The sequence below is a fragment of the Eumetopias jubatus genome, unplaced genomic scaffold (assembly GCF_037043125.1).
Source record: "Eumetopias jubatus isolate StellerSeaLion01/CBP00866 unplaced genomic scaffold, mEumJub1_p1.0 scaffold_2, whole genome shotgun sequence".
NCBI lineage: Eukaryota > Metazoa > Chordata > Mammalia > Carnivora > Otariidae > Eumetopias > Eumetopias jubatus.
Genome location: NW_028274808.1, coordinates 16,053,195 through 16,076,665, shown reverse-complemented (window position 1 = coordinate 16,076,665; position 23,471 = coordinate 16,053,195). Strand labels below are relative to the sequence as shown.

Genomic DNA, 23,471 nt, shown 5'->3' with positions numbered 1-23,471 from the left:
AGAAGTTCAAGTTATGCCACTTCCATTTTACAAAAGACCTACATAAACGCAAAACTCCTTTTTGCATGAACGCAAAACTCCTCTTCAGATTTTGTCCGGTTAGTGAAAACAAGTACTACTGATGTGGGTCTTTCATAAAAGTCAAGTGTCATAAAGTGAACTTTCAGAAAGCGGGAGCAAGGGCCCGTATTGGCAAAGGTTCTGGTCTCGGGAACCACGGATATGCAGATGTTCACTGTGGTCCTGCCCTTACTGGCCCCATGTGGAACTTACACTTTCATGTCCTCATTCAGCTCACGTGGGGAGACTGACCTCAAGAGGAACCTTAGCTTATATAGATGTTGCAGAATGGACTCAGGACCACTGATGGGATCGTAGTGTGTTTGACTCACGATCTTCTCTATTTTTTTAAATTGGAAAAACTCTAAAACCACATTAAAGAAGTGTATAGCATAATCCTCCCTGACACTCAATCTTACTGATTTCCTCCACGTTTAATTGGGGTTGTCTGCTTAGCTCTCCCTGTTTCTTTCTCTCTTTCATTTATTTATTTGTTTATTATTTATTTTACGGAGAAAGAAAGAGAGAGCACAAGCCGGGGAGAGAGGCAGAGGGAGAGGGAGAAGCAGGCCCCTCACTGAGCAGGGACCCCCCGCCCCATGGGACTGCATCCCAGGACCCTGGGATCACTACCCCAGAAGAAGGCAGATGCCCAACCAACTGAGCCACCCAGGAACCCCACTCTCCCTGTTTCTTGAGCATAATTGAAACCCCGGCCTCTACCCTCCATCTGTAGGTTCTATCAGAAGTCCAGAAGTATTTTTCTTTTTTCATTTAAGTAGGTGTTCCTAGAAATAGCGACGTGCACTTGCATGACCCAGTAACGGAATGCCCTCCTTTTGAAATGGCTCGATTTGTAGCACATATAGACATTTGAGCTCAGTTGTTTTAGCTGTGATTCCCAGCACTCAGAGTGCAGTCGCTCCCCTTTGTAGGCATAATTAAGGTTGCTAACACCCAGCGTATACAGATAGCATTTTGTTCAGGAAGAATAGCACATATGCACATCAAAAATGATGCTTCTTCAGGGGAACGTGTGATCATTTCATAGAGCAACAAATTTCAAAGCACAAATCTTGCTTAGTGCCCCCCCTTCCCCTTTCATTCAGACTCCTCTCTTGAAATTACAGTGTATATTACAAGCAAGTGAGAGTGTGACTTTTTATCTGGTTTCACCTATGCCTTAAACGGTGTGCCTTTTTGGCATAGAGTTCATTTATTGCTTCATCTTCCTTTCCTTCCTTCCAAAACCAAACCTTTGCTAAGTATTCTAAGTGCTAATTAGAATAATAATAAATATCTTGTCTTCAGGTTACTTTGTCAAGATGATGGCTCTTTGGGATATAATGAACTTCTTTAACTTGGATTTGGCTGTTTTACCTCCCTGTTTCTCAAAGTTCTGAGGACTGTATACCACCAAAAAATTAACCTTAGCCAAAGAATTATTTAACCAAAAGTTTGTTATAAAATTATACTCTAGAGCAGCGATTCTCAAAATAGGAGTTGGAAGGTTGACCTACTATCTCGAAAGGGATATGGTCTCCATATATCCAAAGCTAAACTGACTCTCTTCTCAAACCTGGCGCCCATGCCCAGTCTCCTATTTTTGGTTAAATGGAACTGCTATTTTTAGACGTCCTTCTCTAGACCCAGTGACCGGCCAGATCCCCTTCATTAACCCTTCCTACTTCTGGTGTCACCCTTCTCCCCATTTCCACTTGCCACTGCCCTCCCCCAGGCCCACAGGAGTACATTTTTCTCTAGTCCTTTCCTCTCCATGCCATTCTCCATGCTGCTTGCTCTCTTCTTGTAGATTTCTTTCTGAAGCATTATTCTGATTTTCACTACTTCCCTGCTGGGACCTTAATGTCTCCATTGAGTGGTTCTCACTTCAGCATGCTCCAGAATCCCCTGGAGGGCTTGCTGCACTGCTGGATAACACCCCCAGAGTTTCTGATTCAGTAGATCTGGTGAAGGGCGGGCTAATTTGCTTTCCTTTAGAAGGGCCAGGTGTTCCCCAGACCGTCCTTCATCCTTCGGGGACCTTGGCTTGAGGACGAGCCTGCACTCCGAAGATTCCAGGCTACTTCTGTCTATTCATTCTGACTTTCTGAGCACTCTTTGCTCCACCAGTGCTCCGTGGAGCCCCTCTGGGGCTGTAAGGTTAAGAGTCACTCGGGTTCCTTCGGAAAAAGCTCTGTGTCTTTACTCACCTGATTCCCCTCTGCCCCACTGGCAGCTGTAGGAGTTCTCAGCAGAATACTTGAGAAGGATAGGATTGCTTTTGCAGAGAAACCCCCGAGCGATACCGTGCAAGTGATATCAAGTGTCAGGACGAGAGGTGGAGGAGAGCCCATTCCTAAGCTGACCTGTCTGGGCTACCAGGCTGCCTGTTGCCTCCTGGCCACGCTTGCTAGGTGGAGTGGGCTGGGCTGGACCGATGGGCAGGAGGCTGTTACTTACTGCAGAGTCCACTCCTGTCTACTGGGTGTACTCTTTTCTTAGCTTTTTTCTCTTTCCCGTTTTCTGTCACTCCATCCCTTGCTCCTTTTTCTCCTACCTTAGCCGTGATGCCCTGGCTCTTTTGGGTGGGTGGCTTCCTCGGTTGGACAGGCTTCCAGTGCTTACGGTAAAGCCACAAAATTGCTTCTGAATTTTAATCCGAGTATTTGTCAGAGAAGAGATGCAGGCTAAGCAGGACTCGCATTGTAGTTAGGCCACGTAACAGGGTGTCTGAGTAGTATTCTACATATTTTATGGGACCTCTTTTATAGGACCGATTTTGTTTAGCTAAAGATAACCCTGGACGTGGGCACATGGGATCCCCATTTTGCAGACAAGCAAACAGTCTCAGAGATTAGGTAATAATAATGCATGATTCTACAGAGCGGAGATTTTCCCACCATTGTGCACACAAAGAATACCTTCTCTGCTTTATTAAGTAGTGTGTTATAATTAATAATCACATTTGGGATCATGGCTGTAGGTATTAGAAAGTGTCTGCTAAGGCAGAGAAGACTGTGATGATGAGTAACATATATCATCGGGTGATATTTATTCCAGAAAATGATTAGTAGCTTTAGATCAAGTGTCAAACACATATTTAGTACATCGTAGATAATGAAAGAGTTTATATAAATGTAAAGCGTAGACAAAAGTCTGGAAGGATCTCATCGAACTGATATGAGACCCAGCCCTTTGCTCCTTCTTCGTGAAGGGTTTCCTCTCTGCTTTCTTCAAACCTCATGCTGGAAACGATGTCTCCCACTTGTGAACGGTCCTTTCTTCTAGTACCAGAAGTTCTTGTAGCCTCATCTGATTTCCCTGGAGAATCAGAAGTTCCTAACAGGTTATATTGCTGTTGACACAAAGATAAAACAGTGGCAGTAATCTCAAAAGGAACATACATAACATGATGGAAGTAAAAGCCAACGGGGTGTCATTTCCATGAGAGCTGATGCAAACTTGAACTCCTGGGCCATTGATGGTGGAGGTCTGAGGATGCTCAAGACATGTGTGTTGGTCGCAGGTTTCCAGGCCTCCTGCTCTCTTCCCCTTATCCAGCCAGACCCCTGGGGCCCTCTGACAGCTGTTTGGTCTTAGCCTTGATTCTCTGAAGCCTGCACTTGACCCCAGATGAATGAATTCTCTTAGCAAATCCTGCACTTCCATTCGTTCAACAAATACTGAGCAGCTCCCCCACAGGGGCCCCATGGAGGGCCTGGTGGGCATGCACGTTAGGCTTTTTATTTTAAACATTTTCCTCTAACGTGCTCATGCATCTGTCTCTTTCCACAGGGTAGCGATGGTGCTCGGAGATCCCCGCTACTGGATAGCGATGAGCCCTTGGTGTATTTCTACGATGATGTCAGAACCTTGTATGAAGGCTTCCAGAGGGGCATCCAAGTGTCAAGTAAGCATTTTCTGAACTTGTGTGACTAATGCTTAACAATTTTCATTCGGAACAAACAAGCTGTCTCTCTTGAGGAAGTCGTATTTGCTCTCATCTTCCATCTACTTCCACCTGTTCAAGTCCCCCTCCTCCCATAGCATCTCCCAGAGTGAGCCCCAAAACACACGAGCCCCTCTTGCTGCTCCCCGGGCAGAGTGGCTTCTATGGTCAAATAGGTTTGCAGCATGTCCTGGGCTTTCTGGAGAGTCTCACATACATCGGCTCATTATCGGGCTCTGACATTTCCTGAGGTCAAAAGACAGGTTTAATGGGGCCCAATCCAACATTTTCAGACTAACTTGACCATGAGACCCATATTTTGAGAAATGAACACCGACATCCCAAGGAAGCAGTGTTCTATGAGACCCTTTGCAAGGGTCAGCTCGCGGGACCACGCTTCCATACTAACAGTGGCGTGAGAAACCCGGCCCGCCCTCCGCGGCTCCTGCCTAGCTTTCCTGCCTCTCTCCTTGCCAGGCTCCGGGTAGACTCTCCTCGAGTTACGCTGAACTTCTTGCAAAACCCGGACCTCCTCCCCTTTCTCATAACCCCACACCTTTGTGCGCTTGTCTTTCTCCTGATCATAAAGCCTCTTCTTTCTCACCTCCAGCCCAGAGTGCTTGCTGTGCGCTTACTAACCCTCTACAGCTCCTGTTGCGTTTCTCCCTTTTCTGTAACGCCGCCCTAGTTTGTCGTTTTCATCTCCTCCCTCCAGGTGGGGGGGCCCCCCCGCCCCCAGCATCTTGTACTTATTTCTGTGATAACCCCTCCAGGGCACAGAAGCATTCACCTGCTGTTCCGCCCCACTTGCCAGGGCTCCTTGAACAGGGTGGCCGTCTCTTCTCTCGGCACTGGTACACAGCCTAGCACACAGTAGGTGCTCCATTAATGTGTCCTCAGTGATGGAGAGAGTACCCCCTGCTTCCCGCACCCCTTTTTGTGTTTTAGCCTCTTCATTTTGGCTTGTTCCAGCTTACTCCCTAGAAATGGTCTCTGGGATCCATGTTTGTCATTTAAATCTCTTAGTGATTAGCTTTTATTTTTGCTACAACTAACTAGACTATAGTCCCCTGACAGGGACTGCATATGATATGTGCTCAAAAGTGCCCTGTTTTTTACTGGGTCCTGGTAACATTGGATTGCTCTCATGTGTTTTTGACCAGTATTGCCGTAAGAGATTCATTAAGCCCCGTTCTAAAGAGAAAGCAAACTTCTATATTATGAACTTGTTCAAAGTTAGTGTCAGGGTCAGGGTTGGTCTGTGATAGTAAATATCCATATAGCCGCCTGAAAATATTTACATATTAAACACTTCTCTATGTAGAGATGTGTATATATGAATATAGAATCTTTACCATTACCACAAAGTCATGTGCAGAAATGTTCTTACGTTTTTCTAGCAGAGAATGAATTCATCCTGGTAGTATGGTGACTTATATTATACTTCCGACTCTCCTCTGACCTCAAGACAGTACCTTTATTTTTTTTTGGTCACTTTCTGTACTTAGAAAATGAAAGTCTTATATGAATGTTTCAGAGAAGTTGAAGAAAACAAAGTTCACTCTTCTCAACCTATACTGATTGAAGGAAGCTGCTTTGCAGGTCACTTTTGCCTTCTTTTTTTTCTTTTTGAGAGGAGCTTTTTATTCTAAGGTTTTTTTTTTTTTAAGTATTTTTTTTTAAGATTTTACTTATTTATTTGAGAGGGAGAGAGCACCAGCAGGGGGGAGCGGCAGGGAGAGGGAGAAGCAGACTTCCCGCTGAGCAGGGAGCCCGATGCGGGGCTCGATCCCAGGACCCCGGGTTCATGACCTGGGTCGAAGGCAGACGCTTCACTGACTAAGCCACCCAGGCGCCCTTATTCTAAGTTTTAATTTTCCTAGGCTACCATAATATTAAGCCTTTATAGGAGAGCAAAAACCAGCATCTAGATAAGGTAGTTGGGAGTTTGTTGAATGACAGGAGAAGCCAGCGTGGAGTTCTTAAACCTCGTCTTTTCAAACTGTGCACAGGGAGCTGCTTATAAGGTGGAGGCCTCTGCCTGTGAATCCGTGGATTCTCGTCCCTGGCTACACTGCAGGATCCCCTGGGGAGCTTTGAAAAAATACTGAGGCCCAGGCCCCATCCCCGTCCAATTTTATAAAAAATTTGGCTGGGTGATGGACACTGGGGAGGGTATGTGTTGTCGTGAGCACTGGGTATTATATAAGACTGATGAATCGCAGACCTGTACCCCTGAAAGAAATCATATAGTATATGTTAATTGAATTTAAATTAAAAAAAAAGTTTAAAAAATTTTTGGTTAGTAGGGCCTGGGTTTGGTATTTTTTTAAGTTCCCACTGTCCTGGAGCTGGGGTCTGCAAACCTTTTCTTTTATTTATTTATTTATTTTTATTTTTTATTGTGATGTTAATCACCATATATTACATCATTAGTTTTTGATGTAGCGTTCCATGATTCATTGTTTGTGCATAACACCCAGTGCTCCACGCAGAACGTGCCCTCTTTAATACCCGTCACCAGGCTAACCCATCCCCCCACCCCCCTCCCCTCTAGAACCCTCAGTTTGTTTTTCAGAGTCCATCGTCTCTCATGGTTCGTCTCCCCCTCTGACTTACTCCCCTTCATTCTTCCCCTCCTGCTATCTTCTTCTTTTTCTTTTCTCTTAACATAGGTTGCATTATTTGTTTCAGAAGTACAGATCTGTGATTCAACAGTCTTGCACAATTCACAGCGCTCACCATAGCACATACCCTCCCCAATGTCTATCACCCAGCCACCCCATCCCTCCCACCCCCCACCACTCCAGCAACCCTCAGTTTGTTTCCTGAGATTAAGAATTCCTCATATCAGTGAGGTCATATGATACATGTCTTTCTCTGATGGACTTATTTCACTCAGCATAACACCCTCCAGTTCCATCCACGTCGTTGCAAATGGCAAGATCTCATTCCTTTTGATGGCTGCATAATATTCCACTGTGTATATATACCACTTCTTCTTTATCCATTCATCTGTCGACGGACATCTTGGCTCTTTCCACAGTTTGGCTATTGCGGACGTTGCTGCTATAAACATCGGGGTGCATGTACCCCTTCGGATCCCTACATTTGTATCTTTGGGGTAAATACCCAGTAGTGCAATTGCTGGATCGTATGGTAAGCTCTATTTTCAACTGTTTGAGGAACCTCCATACTGTTTTCCAGAGTGGGTGCACCAGCTTGCATTCCCACCAACAGTGTAGGAGGGTTCCCCTTTCTCTGCATCCCCGCCAACATCTGTCGTTTCCTGACTTGTTAATTTTAGCCATTCTGACGGGTGTGAGGTGGTATCTCATCGAGGTTTCGATTTGGATTTCCCTGATGCCGAGCGATGTGGAGCACTTTTTCATGTGTCTGTTGGCCATTTGGATGTCTTCTTTGGAAAAATGTCTGTTCATGTCTTCTGCCCATTTCTTGATTGGATTATTTGTTCTTTGGGTGTTGAGTTTGATAAGTTCTTTATAGATTTTGGATACTAGCCCTTTATCTGATATGTCATTTGCAAATATTTTCTCCCATTCTGTCGGTTGTCTTTTGGTTTTGTGGACTGTTTCTTTTGCTGTGCAAAAGCTTTTTATCTTGATGAAATCCCAATAGTTCATTTTTGCCCTTGCTTCCCTTGCTTTTGGCGATGTTTCTAGGAAGAAACTTACCATTAGCATGGTAAATGGTTTTCCACCCCCTCACTTTCAATCTGGAGGTGTCTTTGGGTCTAAAATGAGTCTCTTGAAGACAGCATATTGGTGGGTCTTGTTTTTTAATCCAATCTGATAGCCTCTGTCTTTTGATTGGGGCATTTACATTCAGGGTAACTATTGAAAGGTATGAATTTAGTGCCATTGTATTGCCCGTAAGGTGACTGTTACTGTATATTGTCTGTGTTCCTTTCTGATCTATGCTGCTTTTAGGCTCTCTCTTTGCTTAGAGGACCCCTTTCAATATTTCTCGTAGGGCTGGTTTCGTGTTTGCAAATTCCTTTAGTTTTTTTTTGTCCGGGAAGCTTTTGATCTCTCCTTCTATTTTCAATGACAGCCTAGCTGGATATAGTATTCTTGGCTGCATATTTTTCTCGTTTAGTGCTCTGAATATATCTTGCCAGTCCTTTCTGGCCTGCCAGGTCTCTGTGGATAGGTCTGTTGCCAATCTAATGTTTCTACCATTGTAGGTTACATATCTCTTCTCCCGAGCTGCTTTCAGGATTTTCTCTTTGTCTCTGAGACTCGTAAGTTTTACTATTAGATGTCGGGCTGTTGACCTATTATTACTGATTTTGAGAGGGGTTCTCTGTGCCTCCTGGATTTTGATGCCTGTTTCCTTCCTCGCATTAGGGAAGTTCTCTGCGATTATTTGCTCCAATATACCTTCTGCCCCTCTCTCTCTTTCCTCTTCTTCTGGGATCCCAATTATTCTAATGTTGTTTCCTCTTATCGTATCGCTTATCTCTCGAATTTTGCCCTGGTGATCCTGTAGTTGTTTCTCTCTCTTCTTCTCAGCCTCTTTATTTTCCATCATTTGGTCTTCTATATCACTGATTCTCTCTTCTGCCTCATTTATCCTAGCAGTTAGTGCCCCCATTTTTGATTGCACCTCATCAATAGCCTTTTTGATTTCGACTTGGTTAGATTTTAGTTCTTTTATTTCTCCAGAAAGGGGTTCTCTAATAACTTCCACGCTTTTTTCAAGCCCAGCTAGTATCTTTAAAGTCATGATTCTGAACTCTAGGTCTGACATCATACTAATGTCCATATTGAGTAGGTCCCTGGCTGATGGGACTACCTCTTGTTCTTTTTGTTGAGGTGATTTTTTTTCGTCTTGTCATTTTGTCCAGAGGAGAATAGATGAATGAGAAAGCAAAATGCTAACAGGTTAACAACGTCCCCAGCAAATATACTGTATACAAATCAGAAAAGACCTGAAACCAGGGGAAAGAAAGGGAAAGAAAGAAAAAAGAAAGAGGAAATAAAAGAAAAAAAAAGATAAAAACAAAAACAGAACAATACAAAAAAAGCAGAATATGATCAAATATGATCAGGCTAGTGCATAGATCAGTGCCACACACTAGATTTTGGGCGTATTTTGGTCTGTTAGAGAAAAGTGTCTCCTAAAATTTTAAAGGAAGAAAGACATATATGTACAAAATAAGGGTTGATACAATGAAGGGATGGAAGATGACTGTAAAGATGAAAATTATAAAAGATTTCATAAAAGGAGTTGATAAGTTGTTTGAAAAAAGAAAGAAGATTTAAAAAAAAAAAGAAAAAAGGGAGAGAATGTGATCAGGCAGGAGACTAGAACAAAGCCATACACTAGTGATTTAGGGTATATTTTGATCTGTTAGAAGAAACTGTATCTCAAAATTTTAAAAAGAGAGAGCAACTTATATATATATGCCAAAAATAAGGGTAACTACTATAAAGGGATAAAATATGACTCTAAAAATGAAAAATAAAAAATGTTTTTTTTTAAAAAGGGATTGATACGATGTTGGTTGAAAAAGGGAAAAAGAAAAATTAAAAAAAAAGTTAAAAAAATTAACTTTGATGAACTAACGAATCATGGTAAAAAAAAGCCATGAATTCTATGTGCAGTATTCCCCTAGCGCTGGAGTTCTGCCGTTCTCATTGATCGGTAAACTTGGTCTTGGCTGGCTGGCTGTTCGTGCTGATCTTCTGGGGGAGGGGCCTGTTGCCGTGGCTCCCGAATGTCTTTGCCGGAGGCGGAATTGCCCCGCCCTTGTCGGTCAGGGCTAAGCAAGCTGCTCGGGTTTGCTCTCGGGAGCTTTTGTTCCCTGCAAGCTCTCGGTACAGTTTTGGAGGATGAGAGTGAAAATGGTGGCCTCTCAATCTCCACCTGGAGGAGCTGAGAACTCGGGGCCCCGCTCCTCAGTGCGCCCCCAGAGAAAAGCAGTCACTCCCGTGTCCCCGGTCTCCGGCCGCACTCCGTGCTCACCCGGCCTGTGACCGAGCGTTGCTATCTCTGGCCCCCGACCCCGTGTGGAGTCTCCAAACCCAGCAGATCCCTGCGGTGCGCTCCCGCGCCGCTCCTCCCGGGGGAGGAAGGGGAGTCTCCCCGGCTCTGCCGCTTGTTGGGTCCCTGCTGGAGGAGCAGTGGCCCGACTGGGCCGCGGATCACGGTTTATGGCCACCCCGAGCTGAGAGCCCGAGCCTCGGCTCCGTCTCTGCAGCCGGCTTCCCCGCTCCGATACCCGGGAGCTCTGCCGCACTCAGGCACCCCCGGTCTTTCTGTGACCCCGAGGGTCCTGAGACCACACTGTTCCGCGAGGGTTCCACTCCTCGCTTAGCCACTGGAGCAACGTCCCTCCGCGGAGCCGACTTCTCAAAGTTCCGATTTTGTGCTCCGCGGCTCTAGCACTTGCCAGAAGCGGCCGACGGAGGCCCCCTCCCCCGCCGTCTATCCTCCTGAATATCGCCTCGGATTCACTCCTCCGCACATCCTACCTTCCAGAAAGCGGTCGCTTCTCTGTTCAGAGTTGTTGCTACTCTCTTCTTCAGTCTCCTGTTGCGTTCGTAGGTGTTCAGAATGGTTTGATCCCTATTCAGCTGAATTCCTGAGACCAGACGAAATCCAGGTCTCCTACTCCTTGGCCATCTTGCTCCGCCCCTGCAAACCTTTTCTGAAAAGGGCCAGATAGTAAATATGTAGGCTCTTTGGGCCACATGGTCTCTGTTAGGCCTGCTCAGCTGAAGGTCTTAGATAATATGTAAATGAACGAGTAAGGCTGTGTTCCATAAGACTATGTTTACAAAAACAGGTGGCAGGCTTGATTTGGCCGCAGCCCAGACATTGCCAGTCCCTGTTCTCGAAGAATAAAATAACGTTTCATATGGCACATGTCTGAAAACAACTGATGGAACTTGAGGTGTCCAGCCTGGTCTTCACTGCAGTCCCTATGAATGGCAGAGGGTCTGAGAATGAGGCCCTTTGTGCTCTTTCTGTTTTCATCAGAGCAGTAGAGACAGCCAGAAGTCAGTGTGAAGCAGTGAATCGGTCCAGCCTGGGTCCTCCCCATCCTCAGGACTGACCCGCACATGCGCACATCCCACTTCTCTTCTCCGGGACAAAACTCCGTGTCCTGGACCCAGCCTCATCAGGGCGGTCGATGGGGCCATGCTCTGCCTTCCTGCCCCCATCCTCCAGGCCCCCAAACCGGATCAGGACACCTTAGCTGACACTCAAACCCAGAGTGGGGAAGCTGCATACGTTACAGTCTCAAAACAGAAATGTAGAGGGGCGCCTGGGTGGCTCAGGCATTAAGCGTCTGCCTTCGGCTCAGGTCGTGATCCCAGGGTCCTGGGATCGAGCCCCGCATCGGGCTCCCTGCTCCGCGGGAAGCCTGCTTCTCCCTCTCCCACTCCCCCTGCTTGTGTTCCCTCTCTTGCTGTGTCTCTCTCTGTCAAATAAATAAAATCTTAAAAAAAAAAAAAAAAAAAAAAAAAAAAACAGAAATGTAGATCCCCTGTTCCAGAGGGGAGATGACAAAAAACACCCTGTAGAAAGAGTGAGGAGGCCCAGCCTACCACAAAGCTGTTGGGTGAGCCTGGGTTTTAGTTAGGCAGCATTCTTGTATGTGGTCAGCTCTGATCATCGGAACATGGCAGCTTTCTCTCTCTCTCTCTCTCTCTCTTTTTTTTTTAGGTGGACATAGCTTTTCCTTCAACAGCTACAAACTGAGCATGAAGTGAGCTTGGAGTTAATCTGTAGAAGGAATCCCATGATTCCAAATATAAATGACTCGAGTGATATTTATTACTATGCTAGCCCTTAGTGTGAATACTTAATATGGGTCTTCTTGCTTCCTACTTATTCAGTACGTAAATTAGAGTCAGGGCACATCCTGATATTTCTTTAGTTTTTGCTTTCACAAATATCCCCTTATTTTCTCTTGATTTAGCCTCTTTTCCTCATTTTTGTTTCTCTGCAATTAAGGTTTCACCCGTGTAAGCCCATCCCAGGTCGTCAGAATTTGGGCAATTAAGAGTCATCTTTTCCTTCTTATATCCTAAGTTAGAATGCATCACACGTTAGAAATTTTGAGGAATTCTTCTGAAAATCTACACCAGGATTTCTTTACCATGCAGCTACTGACTCCTTTCTAAATCAATAGGGTATGGAAGAATTCACAAACTGAGTGTCCTTAAAAATTGTATTTGCCTCATGTCCTTTTTTTTTCTAAGATTTTATTTATTTCTTTGAGAGAGAGTGAGTGAGAGAGCACAAGCAGGGGGAGCAGCAGAGGGAGAGGGAGAAGCAGACCCCCCTCACTGAGCAGGGAGCCTGATGTGGGACTTGATCCCAGGACCCTGGGATCATGACCTGAGCCCAAGGCAGAGGCTTAACCGACTGAGCCACTCGGGCTCCCCTGCCTCATATTGTCTTATTTTTCCTCTTCTCCTGCCCCATTTAAGAAACAAAACAGAAACAAACAAAACATCAGACTAGAACCCAGGGAGAACACATTTCCAGTCTGAATTCCTTATTTCTAATCTGGGGACCAAAGTCTACCTGATACTTTGTAGAATAAAGTGGGATACAAATTAGAATATTTGTGCATGTTAAATCCATTTTTTTTGTTGTTTTTTCCTTTTTTTTCCTTTTTTTAGATAATGGCCCATGTTTAGGCTCTCGGAAGCCAGACCAACCCTACGAATGGCTTTCATACAAACAGGTGAGTTTTCTGGTTCTCTGGGTCCTTATGCATGCCGTGGGGCTGAAATCCATCCATTCTTGGAACCACTGACTGTGAGGGCTGTAAACTTGCTATAGAATCTGTGCGCTGGACTAGCTCAGAGCTCTGGGGTAAACATGTATCATCCAAAGGGAGAAGTTTTACACAAAGATTTGGGAAAGACTGGTTAAGTAACTTAATTGGTGGGTCAAAAGCACTTTCCTGTAGAACTTAAGTGGATGCGTTGTGGGGTAGAATATAATTCTATGATAACATTCTAGAAATGTGCTTGAAGCAGGTGACTCTCTCCCAGAGCCCATGGGGGGATAGAAATTCTCTGCCTTGCGGGGTACTAGAGATATTTAGAAGCCCCAGTATAGAGCAACTCTCTCATTTTATAGATGAGAAAACATCCCCTAGCAAAGGATGGGACTCGCCTAAGGTCACAGCTGGTCAGTGGCAGAAACAGGACTGGAAGTGAGCTCCACATCTTCTGGTCTAGGGCTCTTCAGTGCATCATATGAACCTGACCAGCTTGGGGCTGGTGTGACATTGAACCCCAGGGCAGCCATAGCGAGAGGTACAGAGGTTCAGGGGTGACACCTGCAGTACCGTACAAGCACAAAGGAAGCTGGGATCTGGGTGGATTTATTCTTGTCCCTCTGCAAGCCCAGCTGATCCACAGCTGCAGCTGTTTAAATAGTTTCTGACAGCAGGGAGCAGAGCAGGAAGACATTGCTTTTTATTTTTATCATGATAACAGGATATCTCGAAGCTCCTGCTCCTCCCCCTCCATGGATGTAGGACCCCAGGGGTGTATGGGAGCCACTGGAAGTGTCCGCTCTGCTGCTTTTTGTTTCCAGCACAGCTGTCCAGGAAACGGCTCTGTGCTCTAGGGCAGGTCGTCCTGTGGCATTCGTGAATACAAATGAGCTTCCTCCTTCCCCGTTTGGTGTGAAGGGTGCTTCTAGCAGTTGGCACGCTCTGGAGTGTACGTGACAGGGGGTGGTCACGAGGAGCCCCAAGGAGCCACAAGGAACTCCTGAGGCCCTCCCTAGACTGAGACACACACCACACTTTCTTCCCCTGCACTCCTCTGAGGAGGAATGAAATGCAGAGGCTTTGCTTGCGTAGCTCTTGACAGAGAGCAAAGAGGCAAAACAGCTCGGTGTCCCTTCCTTGTGGAAGGAGCGATGAGCTGTGTAGCGCCAGGGGCCAAAGGGAATCCACTCCTTCTATTTTGCATTACCAGAGCCAAAATAAAGTTGCTGCAGAGCCTCCTCATTTTCATACATGGTGTATAAACAGTTGATGTGTGTTGGACACATAAATGTTGCATGGTGGGGCTTCAGGCCTCACAGAATCCCCAAGTGCTGTCTGGTTCCTTCTGTTGTATGCTGGCCGGAAGGCAGAGAAGGCAAGTCCATGGCAAATTGGATTTTTTGAGGTGGATTGAAAATCACTGCGTTTTCTGAAGGCGTTAATCTGTGTTTTTGTACATTTCAGCGAGAGGCTATCTAAAACTAGATGATCTAAAACTAGATGATCTAAAACTAGACCCACGGGGCGGGGGGGGTGGGGGCGCGGCGGCGCCTGGGTGGCTGTCGGCTAACGGTCTGCCTTCGGCTCAGGTCATGATCCCAGGGTGCTGGGATAGAGCCCCGCATCGGGCTCCCTGCTCCGCAAGAAGCCGCTTCTCCCTCTCCCTCTACCTGCTCCCCCTGCTGTGCTCTCTATCAAAGAAATAAATAAAGTCTTTAAAAATAAATAAATAAAACTAGACCCATGGAAGCCAACTCTGGATTTGTCCATTCAAATGTTTTCGTTAGCCTAGCGACTCTTGACCTTTGTGGGGCTAGGAGCCCCTTTGAGGTTTTCTCAAGAAAGGTATGGAGCCTCTCTCTAGAGCTAGAAATGCCTGCAGATTATCCCGATACGCTCTGCAAACCACGGCAGCATTTCATGGGTTCCCATCCCCGACGTGCAAGCAGAGGTTGTGAAACAGGCTGTGGGTAGAAAAACAATAAGCATATGCATATCATTCTTGCTGTCACCTCACCCGTGTCAGCTCTCCTTCCCATAGGCAGAGTAGAGTGCAGTGGCGCTATATGCCAGGACAAATAGAGTTCTGGGCCAGAATAGGTGTGGCTTTATTCCCTACAGGCGTGGGTGCAATTTCAAAGTGTTCTTGAGAAGCCAGCAACTGAGAATCAAGAAAATTATTCCAAATTTGAAGATTAAAAAAAAATTTTTTTTTAGTTACTTTGGGACGGGAAGGGGGAGAGGACAGAGCCAGGTTTATAGTCCTACCCAATTTTTATGCATCTGCCTGTTTTTACTTTCAATAAGAGCATTTATTTTCTTATTTATTTATTTTACTTAAAATTGTTACACATTTTTTGAAGGTGTCCCCCAAATTTGCTCTTTCTGTATTTATAGCAAATGACAAGTTTTGGCTGCTTTGCTGCTCTTTATAACTACCAATAGTCACAGTAATAATAATAATTATAATTCTGTGTCCTTGTATTACTTTTATAATTTTATAAAACTAAAGTATAAAATATAAATGTGTAAGAAGGCCTGGCATCCACTGTTCTGTGACCCGCAGCTGTCGGGATCTGATTCGTCCGCTTCACCGGAGGAACCCTGTGATCAGTTTCCTTAATAGTGCATTCCGGTGAAACAGGCCTTGCGTTTTACAAAAATGTAGAGCAAAAGGAGTGCCTGTTTGCTCCCGCTCTCCCCCTCGGTGTGGGGCTGCTTGCTGGCCAAGATGTCAGGCTTGGCTGTCACCCGGTGAGCTTTGTTCCTTGCGTTGGGCCTGACGCAGTTCCTGATGTTTGTCCTCCCTGTTCTAGGTTGCGGAGATATCCGAGTGTGTGGGCTCAGCACTCATCCAGAAGGGCTTCAAGGCTGCCCCGGATCAGTTCATTGGCATCTTCGCTCAGAACAGACCTGAGGTATTGACCATGAGACAACAATTGTGTGTGGTGTTGAGAGTTCTCAGATGGAAGAGCCAGTTGGGAGGTCACACCTACCTTTGCCTGGGACCTAATTTTGTGCTCTGATCTCTACTCAGAATATATGTCTCTGTGTTATTCCTTAGAAAGTGACACAGTTATCTTATGATCTTGCTGATAGGTGGAATTTAAGAAACAAAACAGAGGATTATAGGGGAAGAGAGGAAAAAATAAAACAAGATGAAATGACAGAAGGAGACAAACCATAAGAGACTCTTAACCATAGGAAACAAACTGAGGGTTGCTGGAGGGGAGAATGGTGGGGGATGGGGTAACTGGGTGACAGACATTAAGGGGGGCACGTGATGTAATGAGCACTGGGTGTTATATAAGACTGATGAACACTGACCTCTACCTCTGAAACCAATAATACATTATATGTTAATTGAATTTAAATAAAAATAAATAAAGTTTTTTAAAAAGTGCCACATATGAAAGCCCAAGCCAAGGCCTCCTTGGCCTTTATCTTGCAGCGGGTAGGGGGAATCACTTTTTGGATTCTTGGCTTTGTTTTTTTAAAGCCAGGTCCCAAACAAAAACTAACGAAGAGGTTGCTAGAACAAATAACTCACAAAGAATCGTCTTACCTTGAGGCTTCTGTCTGTGATTAGAAAAATAGCATCCGTAAATTGTAGAGAAACTTGGACACATTTTTGTCAGTTGCAGACTCTCCTCTTTGCTCTCTGAAAGGTAGGAGCTTGCCCTCTGATCAGGTTACAAAATTTAAAATACTCTGAGCAGCGGGGAAAGTGCCTTGACCGTGAGTCAGCCTTAATGTGGGTGTGCAGTCTATCTGGCTGTCAAGTCCGCTGCACTGTACTGCAGATCCTTGCATTAAAGGTCAGTTTATGTGAGAAGCCCTTTTGGAGCTGTTGCTTATAGCGCTCATGAACAAATTAGTGGCATAACTTGGCTGGGAAAAATTCAAGCACCTAAGCTTGAAGGAATTGAATTGATTCTTGTGTCCAAAAGACGTGTGGGCTCCATCCCTGTGCTACTGACTGTTTTATAAATGAGGATGGTTTCCTACACTTTTATGTATTGGCAAGGGAAAAAAGAGCATTTTCCCACAGCTGGACGACCAGGCTCATGAAATTTAGTTTCTTTCATCGCAAGTAAAACTCATTCAAGGGAACACAACCGAGATTTTTGCATGAGTGGAATTTTATAATGAATCTATCACGAGGACAGGTATTCCTTACTTCACGGAGTAAGCTCCTTCCTGTATTTATCAGCGAGTTTAATAAATATTTATTGAGCACCTGCTATATGCCAGGCACTGTGAGGCTCCAAAGCACCACAGTGACTTGGATCCTCCTCGTAAGGTACCATGTGAGGGAACACCGGCCCGTAAGCTGATGCTTTCTCTGTAGTGTGGTAAGTGTGGACACAGGGAAAAAGGATTATGGGAGCTCAGTCAAGGAGGACTTCCTGGAGGTGGCCTTCCAGGGGAGTGTTGAAGAATAGGAGGGTGGGGGAGCCAAGGGAATGTCAGGAACAACCACATGTTTGCATCAAGCAGCATGGCTGTGTTGGGGAAGGAGGCATTTTCTTATGGTAGAGCTTGGAGGTGCAGGAGAGACAGGACTGCATGTACCACATGACCCTGCTGAGGAGCTTGGACCTGACCTCCATGTTCGCAGCTTCACACTGGTGCCAGGAAAGCAAAGGGGGAAAAATAGTTCTGGGCCGAGGGAATATGAGTGTGTCATGCACCCTTCCCACAGCAGCTACATCTTTATCTGTGCCGCGCGTCGGCATTCTGCAGGGGGTTCCCGGAACTGCAGCTGGAGGTAACGGTGCCGCCAAGCATTTTAAGTGAAAGGCTGATTTCACCATGTTTGCTGTGTAGACTGAGTAGTTGCCACATGGCTGATGAGTTTAGAGGCAAGGGGACCAGTTACTGTATCACGTCTTTCCCTTCGTCACTTTTCTGGGAAGATTTTGCCAGAACATTTTTCCTGTTACACAAGTGTGTGTCCCTCCTTCCCCAGTTCCCAGGTCCTACTGCACACAGCTGCCAGGTTGATCTTCCTTGGACCCCAGGGCCTCTGTTGTGCTGAGAAGCCCTCCGCAGCTGTGCATCCCCCGGGGAATGGAGCTAGGCCCCTCCCTCGCTGCAGCCTTGCTCCTGCCCGCCATAGCCTTGCCTACTGGAACACCCATTCCGGCCAGGGTGCTCACCCTGCTCTTCCCTGCTCTCCATCATGCAGTCCCCACTACTGAGGTCTCCTTGCCTTTCTCTCTGTCCAAACCGTGCTGCCTTGGCAAAGGGTGAGCTCAGTTACCTTCCCCGCAAAGGTGGCCCACCGTGGGCTCCCTCGTGTCCAAGTCGGTCACTCTCTTGTATTGTTAATTAGCTTTTCACATATTTGCCTCAGTTCTTCCGGCAAATTGCTCTTTCCTTCTAAGAAGGGGGCAGGTGTTTTGTTCTCATGATGAGTCTCTCATGGTGCCTGGCACACAGTAGTAGACACACAAATGTGAATTTTGCCACGTCTCGTGTTTCCACTTTGAATCTCTCTAGAGTGTTGTTCTCCTTGGAGTGGTTCCATGATGACATCTCGTTTTCTCCCCCCGACCTTTACTGTTCATTTAGTGGGTGATCATTGAACAGGGATGCTTTGCTTACTCTATGGTGATCGTTCCCCTCTACGATACCCTTGGAACAGAAGCAATCACCTACATAGTCAACAAAGGTATGTCTGTGGTCTCCGGGTGGACGTTGGCCTAGTTATCAGCTAGATTTGGTCACTTTACATTTGGTTATATTTGATTTGATAGGCATTTTATGTTTATTTTTTTAAAGATTTTATTTATTCATTTGAGAGAGAGAGAGGAAGAGAGAGAGAGAGAGTATAAGAACCGGGGGAGGGGTGGAGGGAGAGGGAGAAGCAGACTCTCCCCTGAGCAGGGAGGCCAACATGGGGCTCAATCCCCAGACCCCTGGATCATGACCTGAGCTGAAGGCAGACACTTCACTGACTGAGCCACCCGGGCGCCCCCGGGATTTTATGTTTAAAGGCACATCTATCTTTCTATTCAAAGACTGTAGTCCTTAAAATAACCTGGTGTCAGATGTGATACAGTCAGGCTTTTAATATCTCAAAGCTCATTCTTCCTTGTATCTCTTCCTTCCCAGCTGAACTCTCTCTGGTTTTTGTTGACAAGCCAGAGAAGGCCAACCTTTTATTAGATGGTGTAGAAAATAAGTTAACACCAGGCCTTAAAACCATTGTCCTCATGGACTCCTATGGCATCGATCTGTTGGAACGAGGCAAAAGGTGTGGCGTGGAAATCATCAGTATGAAGGCAATGGAGGTGAGTCATCCTGCCCACTTCTCTGATAGGTGCCCCTGAGGCCATTTTGGCTCAAATGTGGTATCCTTTGCAATCACACAATCCCAGCTCAGCAACCCATAACAGATGCAGAGTGGAAATTCCTGTCTCCTTACTGGAAAGAAGAATTCTACATGCATGCCCCACTGTGAACTCATCACATAGAAAGTATTCTCATAAAGCAAGTTGCAGTGCTCACATATTTATTCTAGAGTACTGACAAGCCACGCCAATATATGGTAGAAATGTGCATTTCCAATTCAGGCAGAGATTTAAGTTTGTATGTTCTTATACGCTTTCATGCCATTTACTTACTGATTTGTTTCTAAAACAGAGCCAGCTACAGAAATCTGCCTCATTATTCTTTTTCCCAAGTTGTGAATTTCTAGCATAGATGTTGGATTTGGTTTATTTTTATATTAAATTTCTTAAGATTCACATTAATCAAAACTTTAAAGGTAACCATTCTAGGAAAATGAGTGGGGCCTATGTTTAAATTGGTTGTTTGACATCACATCGTGTAAGAAGCTGATTCTCCCAGTAGGATTTGGATTAGAGTTTAATCCCAAGAAGCTGGTAAGAGCTGGATCTTGTCAGGTACATATCACTGGAATAGGCTAAATACGGTAAGTTGTTCTCCTTCCGAAAATGTTATAAACATTTTCCTGGAACTGTTATAAATAGGGTTTCAAATTTTATTTATAGTTCTCCTTCTACAAGGAATTGGAGGCTACAAACTAGGATCTATGTAATACCTTTACGGAGGAACTTAGCCCTTCATAGGGAAACTGTAATTTGTTCTAACAGAGCCTCTGCCACATACCTGTACACACACACACACACACACACACACACATGTGCGCGCACACGCATACACACCCACGCACGCGCACACACATGCACGCACACAGAGTAGCAGAGAAGCTGAGTCCTTAAGAACGGGTGTGGTATACTGTTTACTTGGGCTTTTAGCTAGCTTTCTACCTAGTGTTTCTGCACGTTTGTTTTTTTACGTCTGATCGCTGCTCACAGTAATGTCCTCATTTCCTCCCCTCTTTCCTCCTTCTCCCTAACCCCACCACACAAACATGCACACGCACACACGCGCACACGCATACACACACAGGAATTTTTTGGTATTTTTCGACGGCTCTACGATGAAGTAATTTTAAGATGAAAAAATTTAGGTAAGTTAAGATTGTAATATGAAGTTTATATTAAAAGCTCTATTTTATAAAAGACACTGTTCTACACTTCCCCGTGTACTATGATTCATACTTGCTTTTTAAAAATTTTGTAAGCAAAAGGCTAATTTTCAAGATGTGGATTTAAAATTGGCTCTATGGTTGGTCGTATGATCAAGTTTATAGTAATAGATAGTTTTATAGGATCAAAAAGAGAAATATTGATATTTGGAATTTTTGCTTTTTTTGGTATTTTATTATGAAAATCCTCAAACAGGCAAGCAAGTTGGGAGAATTGAGCAATAGACTGCCGTACAACCCCCAAGCACCCCACAGCTAGCATCTTGATATATTTGCTTCATCATGTACCCGTGCCCCACTCCGTCCCTCCATTCGTTCATGAATCTATTATGTTAATGCATTTTCATTAACTTCTAGTTTTTGTCACCCCTAAATACTGTAGCATGCTAATCATTAACCAGAATTCGGTTTTTCTTCTGGTTAAAGTGTTTTGTTTTTGGCATTTAGAGCCTGAAGATGGGAACTCGTTTATTTTTATGGTCGCTGTCCTCTCTTCCACATAATGTCCTTAGGTTTGAGGCTGTGGACTTTCTTGGCTAATAGGGCACTCATTTGGATAATGTTTGATCCTGATAAATTAAAAGCCAAATCGCATGTAACTACTGAAGTTATGTAAGAATTTTGAACAGACGAGTGGAGATTTGGGTCTGATGAAGATTCTTTTGGGAAAAAAAAAATGGAATTACCATTGCTTCAGCTCTTGGTTGACTTCTATTCAGACTTCACTGTTCCTATTTTGAATCAGTGGTCTGTTTATAGATATAATTTAAAATGTAATTAAGATTAAAAACAGTTTAAAACCATACACCGGGCAGAAACTCCCTGAGCCCTGAGCACATTCATCAGATTTCCATTTAATTCTAGGCATGCTCACTCCATATGCTCATTCAAGCCATTCAGTTTTAATAGGAAAAGAATATAAATGGTTCATTAGCAAAATTAATAGCTAATTAAAGTGGCCACAGAGATGCCTCTGTGCAGTGAACTGAAGAGCATCGAAATGACCCCCTGGTAGTGACGGGGAAGCCAGCTGCTGAGAGATGCGCCCCTCAGAAATGAACCTGCTGTTCTTTATGTCCATTCAAGAGGACTGTTTTATAATTGAGGGTTCCCAAATCTTTTTTTTTTTTTCATCCACTCCATGTGGGGAGTACAGATATTTGAGCCTCTAGCATTTCATCTGGCAGAGATTGGTTTTTCTCTCCAGACTGAAGAAGATGCCAGTTACCCAGAATTGGGTGATTTTTGGGAGGATGCAGAACATCTTCAGTTCTTGTGTTATGATTATGGTTTGATGTTGGTTAAGAGCTGGGCTTTGCTAAAGGCCATGAAAGGGTGTAGGAATGGGGGCAAGAAATCCATTGTCAAAGACTCTGATTCCTGTCTTTTGAGTAAATCCTGTTCAAAGACTAGTCCTTATACCATTTATATGGTTTTATGTACGCGAGAAGACAACTGGAAAATGGCGTCTGAGAACAACGCATAAATATTTCGCTTCAGGTTTATTAAAATTGCCAGTTTCTTTCATTTTAAATGTCTGCTGTCTGAGCCAGCGATAAGTGAATCCCACAGTAAAGTCAGCTGGAAGTGACTGGATGTCACCTACTTCTTTACATTTAGAAAATATTTCCATTTAAGATTTCATTTTTCTCTTCTTATTAAGGACCTGGGAAGAGCCAACAGACAGAGGCCTAAGGTAAGTTCATCATGTCAGCCCCCTGCTTCAGCCCTTCCAATATCTAGTTGTCTCCGAGACTAGTACAGATCTTGGGGGTTAGCAAATGGCTTCTTAACAGTTTTCTTTTCAGTTCTGACTTATACCACCTCGGTTGTGTTTTGTCTTGTTTGTTTTGTTTAATGTGCTGTAGCCTCCAGCACCTGAAGATCTTGCGGTCATTTGTTTCACCAGTGGCACTACGGGTAAGTTTGAAATGTGGTCGCTTCTGAGTGGATCTGGAAGTGTGTACCCCCTGCCCCTTTTCTTGGATGGTGGGTGACGGGGGACTTAGTTGAGCTACAGATGGACCGAAAGCAGAGGACCCAGAGGGTCTCGAGCGCTCTTCCCTTGTTGCCGTATCCGACCTTCGCAGAACCTGAGTGTGCCGTGTACTTCCTCGGACGGTTATGGAAGGCAACAGTAGATTCCCCATTTCCTGGGACAAACCGACATTTGATGTCCAGAAATAAAATTCCTGCGTTTTCTCCTTTTACGTGCCCTCTAAAAGTCACCTGTGTTAATAAAGGTTGTTTATGATAAGAAGTTTCATGTAAAGTATGGCAGATTGTTCCGGAATGTAAGGTCATTCAATGTTTGGCTTTCCTGGGTGCACCTAAGGCTAGAGGCATAACCCAATTATACAGGGTCCTTGGCTTCCTTAATTTCTGTCACTTTTGGATGGGCTTTCTTTAACTTTGCTCTGCTCCTGTGTTCCTCAGGCAACCCCAAAGGAGCACTGATCACTCATCGAAATGTAGTGAGCGATTGTTCAGCTTTTGTGAAAGTCACAGAGGTAAACTGTGGGGATTTTGTCATCTTTCTTTGTGTTCTTTGGTTGGCATGAGGCCTCAAGAATGAGAGTGGTGAAGGTAGCCCCGCCATGTTAGGCCCCTGCTGTATTTGAGGTAGAGAGAAGATCTGAGCTTTAATATGATCTGAGGTCACCTGCCCTCAAATTGTTTTCATTGTGGACCTAATCTCCCAACTCCTGCGTGTGACCATAAAGCTGAATTGACAGAAGTTATTATAACTTTTATAGGGTACAACTTTATATGGATACTGCCCTATAAATGTTTCCAGGACAGGACCAAGAAGAAATGACTCTCTCGTGCTCTTACCTACCTACTGTTCCAGTGTGGGGAAAATAATTTCTTTAAGTGGACAAATGAAATGTTAAATGGTACACGGAAGGTTTCTGAATTATTATACTTTATCGCAGTTGACTTCACTTCCATTTTATAAGAAAGATTAAAGCCTTAAACTTTCATTGGTTTCCTGGAATCTTAAAGTTTGTCCCCCCAGGTGTCCTAGGCTTCTGGGTGGTCCTAACAAAATCACACGGGCGTAGTGGCTTAAACGGCAGATGCTTATTTTCTCACAGTGCGAGAGG

At 44.8% G+C, this 23,471-nt stretch overlaps 1 protein-coding gene across 3 annotated transcripts in view; it reads left to right on the top strand.

The window, feature by feature from the left end:
• ACSL1 (acyl-CoA synthetase long chain family member 1) overlaps positions 1–23,471 on the top strand; it is a 74,517-nt gene that overhangs the window by 36,094 nt on the left and 14,952 nt on the right. For all 3 annotated transcript variants that reach the window (XM_088020917.1, XM_088020915.1, XM_088020916.1), the window contains exons 3-10: positions 3,859–3,973; positions 12,676–12,740; positions 15,599–15,700; positions 18,360–18,459; positions 18,903–19,081; positions 22,028–22,060; positions 22,233–22,284; positions 22,801–22,874. In XM_088020917.1, coding sequence (XP_087877043.1) covers positions 3,859–3,973; positions 12,676–12,740; positions 15,599–15,700; positions 18,360–18,459; positions 18,903–19,081; positions 22,028–22,060; positions 22,233–22,284; positions 22,801–22,874 — 720 coding nt within the window. The remainder of the gene's footprint in view (positions 1–3,858; positions 3,974–12,675; positions 12,741–15,598; positions 15,701–18,359; positions 18,460–18,902; positions 19,082–22,027; positions 22,061–22,232; positions 22,285–22,800; positions 22,875–23,471) is intronic.